This window comes from Marmota flaviventris, chromosome 17 (assembly GCF_047511675.1).
Source record: "Marmota flaviventris isolate mMarFla1 chromosome 17, mMarFla1.hap1, whole genome shotgun sequence".
In the NCBI taxonomy this organism is placed as follows: domain Eukaryota; kingdom Metazoa; phylum Chordata; class Mammalia; order Rodentia; family Sciuridae; genus Marmota; species Marmota flaviventris.
Window position 1 is genome coordinate 48,227,120 of NC_092514.1, and position 21,295 is coordinate 48,248,414.

Here is a 21,295-nt window from a genome sequence, read left to right on the forward strand (position 1 = left end):
TCAATGAGAAAGACAGGACTGAGCAAAGGTTGGGTAAGTACATATATGCTATGTTTATTCACTCTAGCTTTGCAATTTCATCTTCTTTCTAAAATGTGGGAAAAAAATCCACAACAACTCACAGGAAAGTAGAGGTTGTGGACCTTCAGCTTTATATGTAATTTATATTAAAAAAAAAAGGGGGGGGGGTGGTTGTCTCTCCTGAAGAGAGCCCTCAATAATGTGTATTCTTTGCTTTACCCTGAAGGCTTTCTTGATATTGACACATCTTTTCTTCAATATGTATCTACTTTCCTAAATAAACCTCTGTGCCTTTGGGGGAAGAAAAAAAGATGTAGCACATTTTCTTTCTCAGTTGCTGGTTACCTTAAGATAAGTTTTAAAGTGCTTTCCCACCTTTAGCTTCCCCTTTTTATAATCATCCTAAATTTCTTTTACATATATTAGTGTTAGAGTAGGCAGGTAGATAGACATGAGCCCAGGATGGGGAAAGGAAGAATAGAACTCATTCCGTCTTGATGGAGAAAGGAGCATTCTAATCTGTGGGCAGAAAACCGCTTCCTTCAGGGTCAGATACAACCTTTCAAAACTAAGAAACTGGGCTGTAACCAACCTCAGAACTTTCCACTTTGGGGCATACAGAACAGGAGGCATTGTTATTTGGGTGACGGCATCCACTGTAATATCATTTACACTCTGGTTTTGATCACTCCCTATGGGCTTTGCTTAGGTACTAATGGGGACCTGTTCTACATTCTTGGGGGTGAACTTTCACTTCACTAAAGGTTTAAACCCTTTATGCTCATTTTATCTGTGTTTCCTGACAAATCTTTCTTTTGAGAAGGCAAGAAGTAAGGAACCCATCATGTGGTACCAATAGTCCTCAATGCTCTACTCTTCCCCGGACTATTTTTGTCTTACCCCTTTTCTTTGCAGTGCTGGTCTTGGAATGCAGAGCATGGTAGGCAAGCACTTCTACCATCCTGCTATATGCCCAGCCTTCCTCATGACCATATTTTAGTGCCTCAGTACACTGCTAAAATCTTTTTAAATTTAAGAACTATTTTGTTCTTTAGAATTTAGCAACTTTTGCATTCAAAAACAACAACAACAATGAAGTGCTACTTCATTGCATTTATTTCTATTATATATGAAGCCAAATATACCTTGTCTCAATTTATTCCATGTTCCCACTGATTCTAGATTGCAAAGCATCATTATTTTCTTATTGCAGAAGAGAAAGAAACTTATTATCTGCATGTCAACTTAGTTACAAAGTTTTTTTTTCTATTTTGTATTAGCAAATCACCATGAATTGCCAAAAGCAAACATTAATTAAATAATCTAAACCCCAACTGCCCTTCATTCAATTGCAAAGAACTTGAGGCAAAAATGGCTCCAGTACTTTATCCTCTCAAGGAATGAGAATACTTCTTTCCTGCTGTATTCCAAAGCAAAATGAAAATTTAAGGGATTTACCATTTCCAGTTTCTCTGCCTTAAGGCGAATAGAGGGATTTAGGAAAATCTTCTTTCCCTGTGGTCCATAATTATCAGTCCAGGCAGGAGCAATATCTAAGAGACAACAGGGTGCACATTAATTGGAAACTTAATTGGAATAGAACTTTTCATTTGACAGGATGTGTTCTGGGCTCCTGCTGTTCAAAAATAATTCTGGTTAATCAGTTGGCAGTTTTCACTTTTGTTTTCATAATTTTTTTCCCTGTAAGTTTAAAATGTATCATATAAATCAGCTTTACTTGAGCCCTCAAAGATATAAAAAGAGTACCAATTATGCACTGTGAAGTCCCATGGAAATATTAAAAGACAAACATACATCTCAACACTATGACCATCATTGTAATATTAAAAAGTTTTTTCTCAAAAAAAGTCATATTAAAAATTCAAAAAGATCATGATCTTAAATTGGCAAAATGGCTTTGTTATGTGAATTATGGAAGTACTCTGGAAAAACCCATGAATGCAGATCATTTCAAGTCTGCATTAAATCACATAAAATATGACACAGACACAAAACTTTTTGAGCTAAAAATAAAAGTCTAATTTTATAGAAGGGTTATATTTTAAGTAAATAACTGGACTTTTAAGAACTGAGGGTAATATACTTCTCACCTATTTTCTTATACCTTTTCAATAAACCTTGTCCATGTCCCTTGATTATGCCTTTGTCCTTGTCACGTGAATAAGAAATCAGGTTCCATAAGAGGCTAGAACTTGAAAATCTATTTGTATTAATATGCCAAAGTTTGTAAATCAAATTTCTATAAAAATTTATGTCAATCCTTATTACCTAAATTGTCACTATATTCCAAATACACTTTTAAATGGTATTTTACTAGTTCTACATAGAAACAAGAGGAAGAGAAAAAAAACTTCTTAAAATGTCACATCTTTATGCAGTGTTTTAATTTTTTTTTAATTTCTCAGAGCATCTGTCTCTAAGTACAAAATGATTTGCATTCTCTTTCTTAAGAACATAAGAAGTGCATATGAAAATAAATAGTCTTCCTCTAAACCTTTAACACATCCTCAACATTCTATGTAAAATCTTTAATATAGCTTATAGGTGTCAAGATTATAAAAAAAAATGGTTACTGACTTTTAGCTCCAAATGGAAATAAACCTTATAAAGACTGACTTTAGTGTAACAGAATTTTACAATCCTGATAAAAGCTAGAAAATCTTCTTTGTTATCATAACATCTAATTGTTGGCTGAAGGATAAAAATATTAAATATTATTTTTTTCTTAAGAGAAATTCTATAACAAACCTACAGCATGGCAAAAAAAAGATCTTTATGGAGTGAAATGTTATGGAAGATAAAATAGCAAGTAAGTCAACTTTACTTTTCATCTTTTAGATTTGGAATTGACTTCCAGCTTGGTACTTGACCTGCAATTAAGACACACTAACACTAGGTGGACCCAAACTAACCTAGGGCCTCACTAAGACTAAGTAAGTTTGAATTACTTAAAAAAAAAAAAAAAAGAGTAAGTGTGTGGAAGGGACACAGAGATGAGAGCAAGAGGAATAAAGGGGGAGAGAAGCAGAGACAGGGATACACACAACACCAACATAAGCTTCTCACTCACGTTTCCCTACATCTGAGCATAAAAACTTGCTATGTCTAATAGTGGAAATAACAAAAGATTAGCTTATATTTACGCTTATTTCTAGCCAGGGAGTGAATCAATTACATATTTAAGCTCACTAATCTTCACAACAATAACATAACATAGGTGTTGACTATTCTTATCCCAAAGACTAAAGCCCAAAAAGGTAAAGAAATTGGCTCCAGGTCACACAGCTAGTACATAATAACAATGTTACAATTCTAATCTCTTGTCACACAGAAACCAGTGTTCTTATTTGCCAACCTTTTTTATATCAGTTTTCTCATCTGAATAGTAGGAAGAATAAAACTGATAATCTCATATGAGCTGTAAAGGTAAAAATCAACAAAATCGTAGAAGACTACTACAAAAACCAAATTAACACAGAGATACAGTGTTAATACGAGATAATATAAAATGATACTAATCCCCCCTCACCCCATTTAGCAATATTTAGTCATGGCTTAACAAAACATTGTTTTCTAAATCTTTACTTGTGAGATGAACCTTAATTAAGAGGGTCTTGTGCATAAGACCAGCATGTTTTGGCAATTTGGAATAGCTTGACCCAAAAAGTACCTCAAAGACTGTTTTCCTCATTAGCCAATCACATCTCTTTATCAAAACAAGCTCTTTATTTGCTCCTCTCTGGGGGGGGGGAGGGGCGCTTTTCAAAAACATATCATTCTCCTGGATCTTCTTTCCTATTCCTCTTTTTAGAAGCAGAAGAAAGGGAATGATTTATAAGAGCAGGATCAATACCATTTGATTAGTTCCATGAACCTTCAAAGGATATTTTTCCCTATCAGTACTTTGTGTAATTTCAAAAGACTTGATGAAGAGGAATTAAAGCTTGTGCCATTGTTAAAATTATGACAGTATTTCTTCTTCCCTTAGCAATGTCTTTACTTTTAGCTGACCCACAAACTCATGTGTTAACTTGTGGCAATAGTAAACAACTCTGATTTTGAATAAATTGATATGATAGGATAAATGATTTTAAAAATATTCAAGTATCATACTGATTTTAAAAATTCTAATCAATTTTATACCTTGGAATGACTGAGATGGGGATAGAGGTGTAGCTCCCTTATTAAGTTTACTTTTATTGAGGTTAACATTAAAACATTTATTTTTGTGACTATCAACTAAAGGAGTATAGAAATGATGGCTAAGGATCTAATTTGGAAAGAATCTATAATTAAGTACTTATAAAAGAAAAATCATAATATACTAAGATACTTAAGAGATAATTTAGAGTTGAGTTTGCTTCTTCTTTCCTTGCTCCCTGCCCAGAAGTAACTTACCTCCTTATATTTATGTGGAAATAAGAAAATGAGGCTGAGTTATTGTTATTTTTAACCCTAGAAAAAATTCCATTTTAATATGTACTTTATATAAACTTACATACTTAAAATATTTTTCCATTATTTTCCTATTATAAAACCTAGCATCATTTCTTAGTCAATGGTATAAAATTCTCTCACTTTATTAATGATTACAAGATCTCTTTGCTCTAATCAGACCTACCTCTTAAGGTCACCTGACATCTTGCTTATTCTAGTTCTGTGCCTCTCTTTTTTTTCCTTTTATTTTTTTTTGGTACTTGGTACTGGGGGTTAAACCCAGAGGTGGCTCTAACACTGAGCTACATCTAAGCCCTTTTTATTTTTTATTTTGAGACAGGGTCTTGCTAAGTTGCTTAGACTGGCCTTGAACCTGCCATCCTCCTGTCTTAGCTTCTTAAGTCACTGAGATTGTAGACCTGCACCTCCATGCCTGGTGCTCATGATACTTTCCAAACTTGGGATAATCTCTTGCCTGAGTACCACTTCCTTCAATATTTGGATAATGTTGGACATTGCTAAGGTGTTTTTCTTAACTGATTTCTGCATATTGTAACAAATCCCTTAGTATAAACCAGTTTCAGGGGTTGAAAGGAAGTCACAAAATGGAATCAAATGTTGAAGCTCTCATGTCTGCTCTAAAAACATACCCTGGAATGTTATCTGAGCTACAGATTAGGTAAGGATTCTGTAATATTCATAACAACAACAACGGCAAAATTTTCTGTACCAATTACAATGTTAAGTGCTAGACACTTATGATCTTTAATCCTCATAACAACCCCAAGAGGCAACTATTTTAAGGTTACAGAGCTAATATGCTGGGTTAGGATTTAAAAGTGTAAGTCTAGGTTCAGAACCTGGTAGTAATCACAGTCTTTATCATACTCAAGCCATTCATTATTTCTTCAGTTTACTTTGTTCATGTCTTTACATTATTTGTGTGAAGGTGTTATAAAATCAGAACATATGTATATTAACAAATATATACATGAAATTAAATACTTTCTAATTTGAATAAGAAAGAATTTTTAACCCCATGATTTATCTCACAATATGCCATTATCTTAGAGAAGAATCTTAATTTTTTCAAATTCCAACTGTACTGTTTTCTACACATATATTTAGTAAATGCATACTGAATAAATAAATGGCTCAAAGAGGCACCGAGTAGTTCAATTACTTCAAATATTGAAAACATGATATAAATGCTACATAATTAGTGTTTATGATAGCATCAAGGAATAAAGGACCTTGACCTCTGTCATCTAACAATGTCGATCCCACATCTCCTTAGTTTTTGCTTCATTCATCTATCTCTTTCTTCCCACTTTAAAATAAAAACAGTATAATAGTAGACTGGACATTAATTATGTAAAGGGCATTACTGCTAACAAAGTTTCTGGGAGTCAATAAATCTCACTAAATTAAAAGGAATACAATTTTTCTAAAGATCGCTACAAACCCATTGGTCAGTACTGATCTGAATCCAAGGAAACTACTATGAAATCTAGCATAAATTCTGTTTTTTTTTTTTTTTTTCAGTGTTGGGGATTAAACCCAGAACTTCATGCATGCTAAATACAAACCCTTCCACTGAGCTATCTCCCTAACCCATGTATGGTAGCTATTTAATTGAAGCTAACTCTCTTTGCAAGTCTCAGGTAAATAACACTGTTAAAAATTAAAATATAAGGGTGATAATCTGCTTTATAATTTAGCAACATATAATTAGCTTTTGTTCATATTAAGTATAGTTTTTAAATTATTGTTTCCTTTAGATTTTGGAGATAATTTCAAGGGAAAGTTTTTTTCCCTTAATACTTGGGCTAATAAGCACTTGATTTATAGCTTGATAAAAATCCTTTTCTTTATGGGTAATTTAGACAAGTATTGCTTTATTGTTTTAAAAACTCCATAAATCATTTTAGGGTAATTAAAACCCAATAATGTTGAATTTACAACACTGATGGCCCTTCTAATTTATATTCATATGCTTTCTTAAAAAAAATTTATTTTCTTAAGCTGTGTTCCTTTTTCCGACGAGTTTTTTGAAAGATCCATTTAATGTACCTTTCAGTATTTCACTAAAAGGACAAGGTAACCGAATATAATTTATAGAAGAGTTTTCATTATTTGGTTTCTACAATTCATTAACTATTACAGCTTCATAGACACTTATGAAAAAGCATCTCTTAAAATTTCAACCTTTGTTCAGGGCAATTTCCAATGAAAGTCAGGATCTAACAGGAACCACTGACAATACATTCATTTTATTCTTTTATTCACTGACAGAAAAAAGGCATAATGTGCTCTTCTTTAAAGTCTATTAAACCACATTATGTACTCTACACTGAGAGAAAGAAATTGAAAAAAATAGTAGGAAAGAGGAATTAAATGTGTATTTACCTGAAATAGACGTATCTGTAGGGCTGTTCTCTGTAGAAGTAATTGGAGTATATTCTGTTTTATGGTATTCAGTTTTTATCTGTGAAAGAAAATGAGAAACATGCAATATCATTTTTTAAAGCAAGTCAAAGATCAGACTAGATGTTTATGTTAACATAAAAAATGGTTAAAGAGATTAAAGTAATATTATGAAAAATATGAGACCTCTAATATTTATCTTCAAACAAAACATTTTAGAATTAAAGGTTAACAGTTGCTTTAGCTTTACCACATCCAAGGACAGGAACATATAAAGACATATATCCTATCTTTTAAGACACTATAACTTCAAATGACAATAAGAGCCTGTTTTTGATCAGCATATCCCTAAAACTTAAGTTACCCTTAAGGAATTCATTTCACTGACTGAAAGCCTCTTTGAGTTTCCTATTTGATTTTATAGCTGAAACAGATATTTATATAGTATATGCTCTATTTTATAACTGATTAACTAGGTAATGCGACAGTTAATAATGATTGTTAATTTTGATATTATAAATTCCCCATTTTTATGATTCCAATAAAGCAAGATATTTTCTAATATACACATGTAAGGAGCATTACCTACACAGATTGGATGACTAGGATTAACCTCACTATGTAGAAAATAAGCTAAGGAATAACAACAGAAACAATAATAAAACACTGTCTGGCTTTTGTCAAGCAGAAAACAGAAATAATTAATTGAACCTCATTAGTAAGTGTCTCAAACTAAATACTGCTTCCCTAACAGTTTTGAGTGATATTTAGATATATCTCCATAGTGCCATTTTTGTCATGCTTATATTTTTCTAACTGATTATGCTTCTGGACATAGAATTCTTGGCTTGAAAAATCATATTTATTGATAACACAGTATAAAATCTAAAACAGGAAAAAAAAAGTTTTTTAAAAAGTTATTTAATTTGTTAAGAAACTATATGGCCCAAATCACAATTCTGTATCTATTTAACCAAGATAAAAACATACAGTGGATGTATGAATTAATAAATGGAGAAACTTAAGATTACCTGACTCATCTTAGTAGAAGGTAAAATGGCAGCTTGAGTTTTTGGAGTAGATGAGGTCTTTGGAATTAGTATTTCAGGGGGAGAAGAAAGAAGACTAAATGTTGAGGCCTGAGGTCCATTTTCTCTTGAAGCTTGTAAAAGGGATGTGCATGATAGATTTTCTGGATGACTGCCATCAGATTTTTGTCTTATGAATGCTATCTCCCAAGCAGATTCTGACCTAGCATTACAAAGAAATCACTTTATAGATATGTAATGGACATAGTACAACTGAACTCTAAGATAATGTTTCAAATATTATTAAAATATTTCTTTAAGCATTTGAAGTACTTAAAACATCTTTGCTATTTTTGAAGAGACATGCTAAATGACTCATTCTATCTTATGCATAGAAACGTTACCTCAACTTGGCTCTGGTAATTATACTTTTTGCTTCTTCAAATGATACACCAATCAGAGATTCCTTGTTTACTGAGACAAGTTGATCTCCTGGCTTCAAACGTCCATCCTAACAAAAACAATAGCATTTATAAAGAAACTAATTTTTTTAAAAATTAGTGGATACAATTATAGCAATAAAAAGTTTTTAGGAAGAATGTCTGAAAGAGTGAAAAAAAAAAGTTTATAGAATCTCAACAGGAAAATGTTTAAAAGCCTGGCTTCATAACACACGTGAGTAAAATTTGCATGCCAAGGAATCCTGCCTATATTAATTGTTAGGCCTGCATATCAGAATGGAGATGAGACTGATAAAACTCTTTGGCTCTGTGAAAAATCCAGCCAAATACTCATATGAGATATTTCAGAATTCAAGATTCATTCACCTTCATTTCTGAACATTCCTGCATCATTTCTGGAATAAATGTGGGCTAGATTTTTAAAAATTTAACTGAAGCTCTTAATTATATTTATCAATCCATATTTCAGCTCATGATCAAATATCTTCTTACTAGATTGGCTAACCTATCCACATTTCAGCTCATGATCAAATATCTTCTTTACTAGATTGGTTCCTGTGACTAGATCTAATTGACTGTGTCTACAGTGTTAGCCATACCCTGCTAATCAAGAGCAATACTAACAGGAGACCTGGCATTGTCTTTGATAAGTCCTGGCTTTGCTTATAAGTAGCCTAAATGACCGAGACTATGTCAACTACAAGATTTATTGTGGTTGTTAAGCAAGTATTCATCTCTTTTTTTTCCTCTTAATTCAAACTGAAATAAGAAATAAGCTTTATTCATTTTCATTTCTTAAGATACTTCTCCATTTATCCTCATACTAAGGCAGGAAATATTATTCTATAACTATGGGAAAAGCTTACATAGGTTCTATGATCTGGAACTTGAGTGTCAACCGAAGGCCCAGGTGTTAGATGTTTGGTTCCCAGGGTGGCACTACTGGGAAGTGGTAGAAACTTGAAGAGATGGGGCCTAATGGGAGGTCTTGGGGTCATTGGGGGAAGACTCTTGAAGGGGATTGTGGGACTCTAGTCTCTTTCTCTTTCTCTGTTGCTTCCAGGTCATGAGGTAAGTGGTTTTGCTCCACCATGTATCCTGCCATGAGGTGCCTCTTTGGACCCAAATCTAGACTGAAACCTGAAAAACTGTGAACCCAAATAAGCCACTTATTTTCATAAGTTGATTATTCTCAGGTATTTGTGGTAGTGACGGAAAACTGACTAACATGTATGGTTTAAAAGATAGATTATTCACGTTGATAGTATTGAAGTAATTTCCAGAAATTCAAGGAAACATCTTATTTTGAAGTCTTACCTACTAAAACCTATTCCTTGGATAAATGATTATTAGTCTGAACCATATGACTTACAAAAATGGTGATTGATGGTTATTTTATGCCTAAATAACAATAGTTATTTCTGTTTTTATTAAAACAGTTATTTCTGTTTATTACAAAGATATGTGGTATTATCTCTTGCATTGACTAATGCATATATAGAAAAACTAAATAAATACACAACAGGCAGTACAGAATTATAAAATCAAGAGATTTGATAGGAATATGTCATTCCAATTACTGTATAAAGATGTCATTATCTAAATACATTATAACTTTATGATCTTCTGAAATCTAAACATTAAAAAACCTAAACAAAAAAAGGCAATTTGATTTTAAAATATATAAAATTTGAACCATTTGGCTATTACAAATATGTAATTAAATAACTTCTAAGTCAGAACATAATACACAATAGCTATAATTATAAGTCATTTTTATCTCTTACATTTAATAATTGTGTGAGGAGGAATATACAGTAACAATGGTAGAACAGAAAGTAATATGGAAAAAACATCTTCCATTTGGATCCTTCTTATATGCTCAATAAAACAGAATTGTTGATTTTCTAAGACTTTATAAACACAGTTCTGTATTGCCTGGGTGCAAGTCTTATTAACATTTTGTTACATATGTGTTTAAATCAACTATATCAAGACTATTCTCAGACACTTAAGTATATTATACATTAGCCTGCAATTTAATTTTCTTTTGGGGGACGGGGACCGGGGATTGAACTGAGGGGAAACTCGACCACTGAGCCACATTTCCCGCCCTATTTTTTATTTTATTTAGAGACAGGGTCTCACTGAGTTGCTTAGCTCACAATATTGTTCATTATGAACTTGGAACTAAATTCTTCATTATTTGGAGATAACTCTGGTATGCGCATATCTAATAGAAATCACAGTTTGTCAGGATTATAGAGAAGAAGGCTAAGAAAACACAGGTGGGTAAAAGAGCTGAGGCCACCTACAGCCTCCCACATTCTCCTCTCAGGCTATGCCGTGTGAGCAGTACAGAGGGAAAATTTCATGAAGACCATTTATACCCCACATTGCGTTCAAGTACCCTAATGAAGGAAGTAGCATTTTCCAACAAAGTAGTAATCCGAAGAGAGAAGAAGAATGCTTTCTGACTCTGATTTTTATACACACACACACACACACACACACACTTTCTAAAAAGTATTTACAGCTGTGAGTTACTTTTCTTTGCTTCCTGGAATAAGATCTTAGCCGATGACATGAATTTCTGAACCCGTTTAAAAGTTAGAACCTGCAAATGAAAACAAAGCTATTTCTGTAAAAGTCTAGCATTCTAAAGGAGTGAATTCTGCCCCAGCTGGATTAATGTATATGTAAAGATACTAACTTCAGGGCTGTGCTGAGAGGCCTTTTTCCATAGTCTAGATTCTGACTCAGCAGTTCCCAAGCAACAGGATGTGACAGGCAATGTGCTAAGCACTTTCACATGCTCAACTTCAAAGTCTGAACTCTCTCACATTGACATTTGTGCAGACCTTGAAATAATGTATTCCTGAGCATTTAAGTAGTACTGTTAAAAACTACTAGCATTCTTTATTTCCAATTATAACCTTACTATGTAATTTTCTTAATAATACTTTACCATATTATTAGAAACCATTTGATATTATGATTCTGATTTAACCAACTCTTTATTCCCCATATTTTCACGATCTACAGATTGAACATAGCCACCTACCTTTTTTTTGTAGGGGGTACCTGGGTTGATCTCAGGGACATTCAACCACTGAGCCACATCCCCAGCCCTAATTTGTATTTTATTTAGAGACAGGATCTCACTGAGTTGCTTAGCACCTCATTTTTGCTGAGGCTAGCTTTAAACTTGAGATCCTCCTGCCTCACCCTCCCGAACTGCTGGGATTATGGGCGAGCACCACTGCGCCCGGTTCCCAATTAGTTTTGAGAGCAGAAGAAAGCCATTGGAAGAAAGCTCATTGTCCCCTTGGAAATGATTGCATGGTGTGTTATTAACATAAACATAGGGAAGTTGCTTAACCTCTATGAGACTCCATCCCTTTTCTCAGTTGTAATGTGGGGATAAATATCTATAACACAAGTTTTCTATAAGAATCACATAACATATATAAACTATAAAATAGTGTAAGGTGAGGTTAATCCAACTTTCTGTTACAAATAATCTTTACACGACAGCAAATCTGATTATGTTACTTCTCAAATTGAGAACCTTGGTTGATTGCCTATTGGTAGAATAAAAGTTCAAAATTCTTAACTTCCTAAACCTAGTGCAAGCTGCCTGCAACCTACTTTTCCACCCTCTTCGTACAACTTCCATCCCATCTATCAACTCCTCATTCTGTTTTCAGAGAGTGTCCCTTGAACTACCGATGGTCTTTCAGACTTCAATTGGTTTACAAATACAGGTTCCTATCCAGAAGGCCACCACATACCCTTCCACTTCTCCTGATGAATTCTCACTTAAAATTTCACAGCAAAATTCAAATACTACCTTTACTGCGAGTTTTCTCTAATTCTCCAGATTTAGTTAATTGTTTCTTCCTCTTTGCTCAAAAAGCACTTTTATTTAACTTATTTGTAGCATCCTTTTTGTTCACATTTACTTTCACTGCCCCTGCATTTGAGCTTGTTAATTCAGTAATTCCCAGGCTGGTACCATGGATTCTCTCAGTTGGCCAGAACCCTGTCCTTCTCACAGTTGTTTCCCCACCACATTGATAAGTATACAATAAGTCAATAATAAATTAATGAGATCCAGGGAACAGCTTATAGAAATTAAGGTGGCTGTGACAGAAATAATAATGGCAAAGAAGAGAGTGATGTTGCAAAGAGAATACTATCTGCTGTTATGCATTCTGCTCTCACAAGTGGCACTGCTTCCTTCATACTCTGCCACCCAGAGGCCTGGCCCTATTATTTATCTAAAATCTTTGGTCCCAGTTCCAGTGATCTGTTCAGCCTATTGAAAGAATATTTCATTTGAAAATTAAGTGTCCCTCTACTTAACTTTATAGACACCACACTTATCTGTGTGACCTTTGTCTTTAGCTATAGGACTTGACAAAAAAATCCTGAATTTATCAAATGTAAGATGCTGCTAATTGTAAGAGACACTATTACTTTATGTATGACTAGGGAAAAAAAGATTCCAATTACAATGACATTGATTGTGAGACCCATCCCAATTTCAGAGAGGTAAGAGGAAACATTCACACATGCGCGCACGCACACACACACACACACACACACACACACGCACTACATGCACTCTTAGCTATACATATGCATATATGTACTTTATATGACTATGTTTCAATATGGGTATTAGAATTTACTAAGTGAAATATAAAGTACAGTATCAAGTTTGAAACAAAGCTTTTGATTTCTGCTGCTTCCTCTACATTATTGCAACAAAAGAAATAAAAATATTTGCAAACTTCAAAGTGTTATACAGAATTTGACACAAAAGGCCATGGAGAGGACAAGTATCTTGATGTGAAATCCAGATGGTAGCAATAGAATGCTAAATAGACAGGTGAATAATTCTCAGAAATTATGAGAATAACCAAGGGACCATTCATTCATTAATATTAATTCAGCAATTGAAATGTGTCATGCATCATACCAACAATATTACTGTGAATAAAATTGGAATCCTTGTCCTTAGGAAACATACTGTCTTATGGTTCAGCCAGAGTTGATAAAACAATTACATATATCCAGGCATCATTACAACAGAGGTAGGTGATATGAAGGAAAGAACAAGATCTAGGAGCACCTATAGGAAAAACAAAAGCAGTCACACTGGAAGAGAATAGAGAACACATTTAGGCAGGGGCCTTTGGAACTGATATGTGGAATTAATGGAATGAGACGAGTGTGCTATTTCCAGTCTAGAGGAACAGCATATGAGATAAACAAGAAACTAATCTTTCAGGATTAGAGGGAATGTCAGTGGGGAAGCACATGATGGAGGACTAGAGTAGACAATGCACTATCTAGAGCCTTGCAGGCAATAGGTAGGATGGGAGGGAAATAGGCATAGTGCAGAAGAGCAGGCAAAGCTTTAGAGAGGGATGCTAAAAACTGATGCTCACTTAAGCTGTGGTGATGAGAGTGGAGATCAAAAAGAGATGGGCTCATGAGATATTTAGAGAGTAGAAAAGTCAACAATATGTTCCAATGAATTGGATATGGTTATTCTGGGAGAGGAAGTAGCTAGGAAGTTTGTTGGTTAGCTGACTTGGTGCCGCTGGAAGGTGTCACTCATCACTGGAAGAATTTTCTGTTTGGGAAGATGAGAAGATAAGATGAGGGTGTGAGGTAAATATAATAATTCTGCCTGAGAAATACTGAGTTTGAGATGCTATAAGAGATCCAGGTGGAAATTTTTATCATGAAATTGGTAGGTGTGTATAAAGCTCAAAGGGGTGTCCAAGCCAACAAAGGGTCTAAGATTAAATGCTAAGCACTTCAGAATAATATGGGATGGGGCTAGATGATTGGGTGAAAAGGACCTTGGGGTTCCCATATTTCCTTAATTCAGTACCTGGTGTAGTTGTTCTCAAGCTATAGGCTACCTACTCTTAGAGCTAGGAGAATCTTTTTTCCTACTTAACTGGAAAACTGTATTCTTGATATCTCAAATATAAACTCTGAATGTTTTTCAAGAAACATGACATTTTGGCTTTAATGAGCCAATTTTATATTTTCATGTCTGCCAGGAGAAAAACATTTTAGGGGTGATGCTGGCTAACCGAAATTAACTAAAGAAAATTCTTATAATTTCCATACTGCTTGAAGAGTTTGGGGATATAAATGAAACGTAATCTAGCCATAAGTGTGAGATTGCCTATATTGTTGATTCTGAATCATTATAAGATTAAAACAAAATTATAACAAGTTACAGCACTTACATGCATTTTAAAAAAATATTAATACTACTTTGATAAGGATAATCTTATAAGCTTTTGTTTTATATTCTATGAAAATACCTACTATTCAGAAAATTTTGCAGATTAGAAATTTATTAATATGCTTAAAACAGTATTTGGAACTCAGTGAGTAAATTATTATTAATATTTTAAAGTAAAGTGTATCAATTTTGTGTTTACAGAGAAAATATAAATATAGTACTCCATATTGAGGAAATATTAAAAAATGGATATGAGCTCTGGAAAACTACTTATTCTGCTACACCTTTCTCTATTTTGGATGTTTCCATCTTTTGGACATGGCCAGAACATTAATAACTCTATGCTGCCCTCTAGTGGTAAACAAAGAATATAGTCCATTCAAAGTTTTGTTTTGATACTCTCAAATGATAATCCTAGAATAACAAACAAGAAAAAAGTACGTATCATGGGAATAATTTCTTAGTCTATAATCACTGAGAGCATATAAAGAGTCAGAAATTCTGCACCAACACTATCAATTTATTACTCTAATTCATATGCTTTTCAAGTACATAAAAAAGAACAAATTGATACTTGTCTTAAAAGTGAATTCCTATCACTTATTAGGCAGTTTGATCCATTACTGCATTATATCACATATAATCCAAGAAATACCCACACCTTCCACTCACCATTCCATCCCTCAGCTTTAAAACTACAGTTGCACTAAATATCTCCATTCTTTAGGAAAACAGTAATCATTTTTTGCTTTAATTACATTTAACATCTAATTATGTTCTTATTTGGTTAGTAATTTAAATTGAATAGTAAAAATTTTTATCATTATACCATCTTGAACTTATTATATTAGAAAGTACGTTTAGAAAATGTCTTATTATCCAAATATGCACAAACAACTGAAATCATAACTTTTTTTTGTCCCCCAAAAGCTCCTGTTTGAAACAATGCAAGAAATTTTAGAGGTGAAATAATTAGGTTGAGTTTTACCTTTATCAGTGCATTAATCCCCTGATAGGGAGTAACTAGGTGGTAACTATAAGCAGGTAGGATGTGACTGGAGGAGGTGGGTCACCGGTGGATATGCTTTTAGAGTATATATTTTTGTCCCTGGAGACAAAATGCTCTCTTTCTCCTCTTCCTGGTAGCCATGTCCTAAGCCACTTTCTCTTACCACACTCTCCCACCGTAATGTCCTGCCTCACTCTCCCGGTGCAATGGAGTTGGCCATCTCTGGACTGAGATTTCTGAAACTGTGAGGCCCAAATAAATTTTTCCTCCTCTAAAATTGCTCATCAGGTCTTTTGGTCACAGCAGTAAACAGGCTGACTAAAACGTACCTATTTTGAAATTGAGTTTTTTTTAATAACAAAGAAAAAAAATCTAGTTGAGAAAATAAACTGCTTGCTATGTGTTTTTAGTGGGAGAGGGGATAAGGTGGGACTATATATTTAACCAAAACAAAAAGGATAATAATAGGATGAAAAAGAATAAGAACAAAATTAATAACAGACAATCCTTTCTCAGGCTATTTAGCTTGGTATTATCAGAATATTTTATTAAATTCTTTATATCCTATATCTCTCCAAAAAGAACTGGAGGCATTCTTAACAAGTTACACACACACACACACACACACACACACACACACACACACACATATAAATAACCATATTAATAAAACAGAAATAGAAAATGAAATTCAAAATAAATGACAATGAAAATATAATTAAAGAAGTTGCTGGTCTTTTGCTTCAAATTTGCGTCTGCACTTCCTAGCACCCAGAGCAAAAAGGAACTCATGGTATCACATATTTACTACATTGAAGAAAAGTAAGACTTTCCTCCATCAAGGGAAAGTAAGATGTTGAGAGAAAAACTTTCTAATTCATTTTAAAAGCCCATATTTTTTGTCTTAATTCTAAACCCAATTTCTCCTGGGGGCAACTAATGAGTTACATAATTAACAGATTCAATAAGAATTACTGAAAATTCAGAAAGGAATAGATTTGTTTGCTGTTTTTGCTTATTTTGTTTGACTTTGCATTTAGGGGAAGATAGTGAATGTAATTCAAATTGAACAGATCTAACCCAACCCAAACTTAGAATGCCATCCAGATAACACGATTTCAAATAAAATTTCTCTTAACTCTACTTAAAAGTTGAACCGTATGTAATTAAAAAAATATGTAACCTTTAGTTAGTCGAGTATGTCTATTATTTTTATATGTAAAGAACCTATTCATTTGTTAGGGTAAAGCTCCTGAGTTTAAGGTCTTTTCTTGGTTCCTTTTTATCTTTCAATGAAGACATTCAATTTACACTAAAATTTTGCTGATAAAAGAGGAAAACAAACCTTACTACTGGCATGAGTGTATTTGTTATTTGCTTTTCAATCTTTTTTTTTTTTTTTTTTTTGGTACCAAGGATTGAATTCAGGGGTGCTTACCTACTGAGTCACATCCCCAGCCCTTTTTACTATTTAGTTTGAGGCAGGGTCTCACTAAATTGCTGAGGCTGACTTCAAACTTGTGATCCTCCAGCCTTAGCCTCCTGAGTTGCTGGAATGACAGCTATAAGCCACCATGCCCAGTTAATGGGGAGTATTTTTATTTTCATTTTTACCTTACAACAGTCTCCTCCAGGAATGATTTCTTGAACATAGACCAATGGACCTTCATTCCGGTTAATTCCTCCTAGGATCTTTAGACCAAGTCCTGTTTCCTTGGCAACTGTTATCATCTGAAAGGCAGGATCCCTAAGATAAAGTAAATTAGTATTCACAGGTTAGGTTAGAGATCTATACCTATGTCTTCTTTCAATTACTTCTTAAATCAAATTCTTAGATCTAGACAACCAATATACTTAAAGCCTACTTTTAAAAAGTATGGTGACAGAAAAACAATCAAATTTTCTTACATTATTTTTAATTCTTTCTTCCAAAACAACCAAAAGCATAAAAGAATTTATGGTATAATACTTATTTCTTGGGGGAAAACAAAGAAAATACCTTAAAAATATTATTTAAGTAAATTTAGGGATTTATTAAGAGTGACTGAAGAGATTTGTTTTCAGTTGATTATTGGACGACACTGAAGGAATTCAAAACTAAATATTTTAATGAACTCGGTAAGTAATTTTAAAAGACATATTTATGGACATTTAAAGCAAAATAATTATCATTTTCATTTGAATCTCAAAAAACATTTCATTTTTTTTAACTTAGGAAGAGTATTTTCCTGTTATGAAGTACTTACTCCTGCCATTAGAAAAGAAGGAACTGTCAGAGAATTCTGCAAAAGGTATATCACCAAGAGGTGTTCCCGAACACTCCAGTCAGCAGAGTATTTTACTGTTTGAATAACTTGAATAAAGTCTGAAATAAAGCTTAGGGCTGCTGTGTATTATGTTCTGGGTAATATGCTTATGCATATGTAATGATGCCATCCAATTTAATATTAACACAAACTGTAAGATTCTTACTCTCACTTTCCTAAAATACCCAAAATTCAGATAGGTAAGTTGGTGACCCAGGTCACAAAGAGAGCTGTAATATAAGCTCAGAGACAAGGGTGCTATGAGTTGTATTAAGTCTTTGTTGAATACGAGACTTCCAGCTATCTTCAGATATATCAAATAAGGTCAACCTTGGGGAAAAAAAAAAGAGTTACTTTAGGGGATGGGGTGTAGCTCAGTAGAGCACGTGCTTATCATGTGTGATACCCTAAGTTCAATTCCTAGCCCAAAAAGGGATAGGGAAGAAGATGTTACTTCATATCTTACATATGATTATAGTTCTTAGAAAAAGCTTTCTTAGCTTCTGCCACAGAAATTCTAAGTATGCCTTTAAGAAAACCGCTATATTCAAAAGTTACATAATAATGAAAAATAGAAAAGAAATTTTAAAAACTTACAAAATCTCCTGTTATTGAATATTTTTTTCCCTATCTGTACATCCTTTAGGATTGCATTATGCTGAATTCAGTGCTTGTGTTAGAAAGCCTATCTAGTTACTAGGGTAATAGGCAATTAGCTAGGAAAAAAGACAGAAGGCAGAGAGGACTGGGTCTAAAATATTCCACTAACATAAATTCCAGCCCATTCTTCATGGGATATTAGGTTGCAAAAGCATAAACGAATGAAGCCTAGAAATGGGAGAGATGACAGAGAGAAAGGGAACTAAGGTACCTCATTAGCAAACCTAAATGTGAATTTCCTTCAATAAGGTTATATACAGCATCCAGCATATATTATTATTTCAGTAAAAAAAAAAAACCTTCTTTTTCTCATCCCAACAGATTATGCACTATTAACAAAGCAGTATGTTTACTTCTAATCTTCTTTCTACAAATCTATCTATATTTTTTCTTTCTGAATTAACATTGCTCTATATAAACAGTTATAGGTCCTGTTTTTCCCCCAGAATTATTATATTCAATCTCCATGCTGTTAAAAGATTTTCTAAACATAAACTTCAATGATAGCATAAAACTTTATCACATGACTAGGATCTTAAAATTACCCTTTTAAGAATTTAGATTACTTATTTTTTTAATTTTAAAAGCTGTTCAGCTGATCAACAGTTAGCAGTAATAAGAGAATTACAAGTTAAAACTAAGAAGAGCTATTATTCTTTACTTATCAGATCGACAAATACTTAAAATCTGAACAAAATCCTCTGATCACAAAGCTATAGGAAAAGAGGTTCATTCATTCATTCATTCATTCATTCATTCATTCATTTTGGTATTGAGGATTGAACCCTGAGGCACTTAATCACTGAGCTACATCCCCAGCCCTTTTTTATATTTTACTTTGAGACAGGCTCTAAGTTGCTTAGGTCCTCACTAAATTGCTGAGACTGGCCTTGAATTTGTGATCCTCCTGCCTCAGCCTCCCAAGCCACTAGGATTACAGGTATGCGTTACTGAACCTGGTAAAGAGGCACTTTTATACATTGGTACAACCTCAAAAACTCAAATTTAGTAACCCCTCCAAAAACATTACCCTCTAATCTAGCAATCCCATTCTCAAAGAGATTCTTGGAAAAAGTCCAATGATTCTTCATTTTAGCATAACTTGTGCTTACCAAAAATTGCAAACAATCCAATTATCCATCAAGAAGTTAGTGGCTGAACAAATTACAGCACATACACAGGAAGAGACTATTATGCAATTTTGACAAGGAACAAGAATAATCTTTATAAACTGATTTGCAGTGATCATCAGGAAATAATTTTAAGACAAAAGGGCAAGATCAAAAGAGTATATATGTAACATACTTTTAGTTTAGAATATTTTGGAGAGTAGAATCCAAATATATACAATTATGTCTATATATTATGTATATAATATTTGTGTATTTATATATGCATTCATTTATTTATACAAAAATAACACTGAAAAAAAGAATAAAAAGTTATCTATAGGATGATTAAGGACATAGAGGGAAGGATAAGAATAAGAGCCAGACTTTCCCAATTAAACATTGTCAATATATTTATATGTTAGCAAAATGGCCACTAATTTTTTCTATCCCTGGTTGCATGCCTCTTGACATTGTGACTTTACCGCTCCTTTATATTAAAAGTAAGGTCTATATCTGTTCTCCTTGAAGGAGCCATTCTGCATATCTGGTATAGACCAGACTTCTCAGCAAATCTACAGAATTGTAAGAACAAATGAATTCTTATTGTTTTAAGGTGCTTTGGAATGGTTAGTTAGCCAAAGCTAATCTTATACTATGTGATTTTTACACTGAATTATAAAATCTTTTAGATATTTAAAAAAAATCAAATGAAAATTTTAAAAAGTCTAATTTCTACAGGCCATTTTAAAGAGAATGCAGAATTTGTCCCACACATTGATGTACACTGTGTTATGGTTTAGAAGTGTCCCCCAAAGGCCCATGTGTTCAGAGGCGTGGTTGCCCGCCTGTAGTGCTACTGGGAGGTGGTGGGCTCTTAGGAGATGAGGTCTTGTTGGAGGCAGTTAGGTCACCAGGGCGTGGCCTTGAAGGAGCTATTAGGATCTGTCTCCTGGCCACCATGAGGTAGAAAGAACTCCTCCTCCATGTGGTCCTGTCATCATGTACTATGCTGCTACAGGCTCAAAGTGCCAGCACCAAGTGATCATGAACTGAAACTTGTGAAACCATGAGCCAAAAAAATCTTTCCTCCTTATAAGTTGATTAACTCAAGTATTTTTGTCACAGATTTGGGAAGCTGACTAACACACACTGAAATACTGGTAATTCAATGTATTACTTTACTCATTACTCATCACTGCTGTCCTAGACCACATGAGAAAGGTAGGTATAAAAACTTTTAAGAAATGTTCATTAATAGTCTATATATTTCAAACTTCAATATTTTAAAACACATTGAATTTGATTTAAATTACTTTTCAAGTAGACCAGATGATGCTGTAGCAGATGTGTTTTTATTCATGCTTTCACCACAGGTGCCTTGGATTTAACAGTGGTATAAATGAAGAATTTGGTGAAGGGTCTACAAATTCTTCTTTTCCTAAAACTGAAACAGTAGAAAATGAATAGATATTAAAATAGTCAAATTTGACTCCAACTTTGTATATTATTTACATAAACAATATATGCTCATATACA

At 33.5% G+C, this 21,295-nt stretch overlaps 1 protein-coding gene across 5 annotated transcripts in view; it reads right to left on the reverse strand.

Moving 5' to 3' along the window:
• Stxbp4 (syntaxin binding protein 4) overlaps positions 1-21,295 on the reverse strand; it is a 161,070-nt gene that overhangs the window by 117,033 nt on the left and 22,742 nt on the right. For 3 of the 5 annotated variants that reach the window (XM_027924780.2, XM_071603788.1, XM_071603789.1), the window contains exons 3-8: positions 21,073-21,203; positions 17,296-17,428; positions 8,339-8,445; positions 7,938-8,157; positions 6,889-6,967; positions 1,480-1,574 (exon numbers count right to left, since the gene is read on the reverse strand). In XM_027924780.2, coding sequence (XP_027780581.2) covers positions 1,480-1,574; positions 6,889-6,967; positions 7,938-8,157; positions 8,339-8,445; positions 17,296-17,428; positions 21,073-21,119 — 681 coding nt within the window. In that variant the 5' untranslated portion in view covers positions 21,120-21,203. The remainder of the gene's footprint in view (positions 1-1,479; positions 1,575-6,888; positions 6,968-7,937; positions 8,158-8,338; positions 8,446-17,295; positions 17,429-21,072; positions 21,204-21,295) is intronic. The other 2 variants (XM_071603790.1, XM_071603791.1) reach the window with 2 other exon arrangements.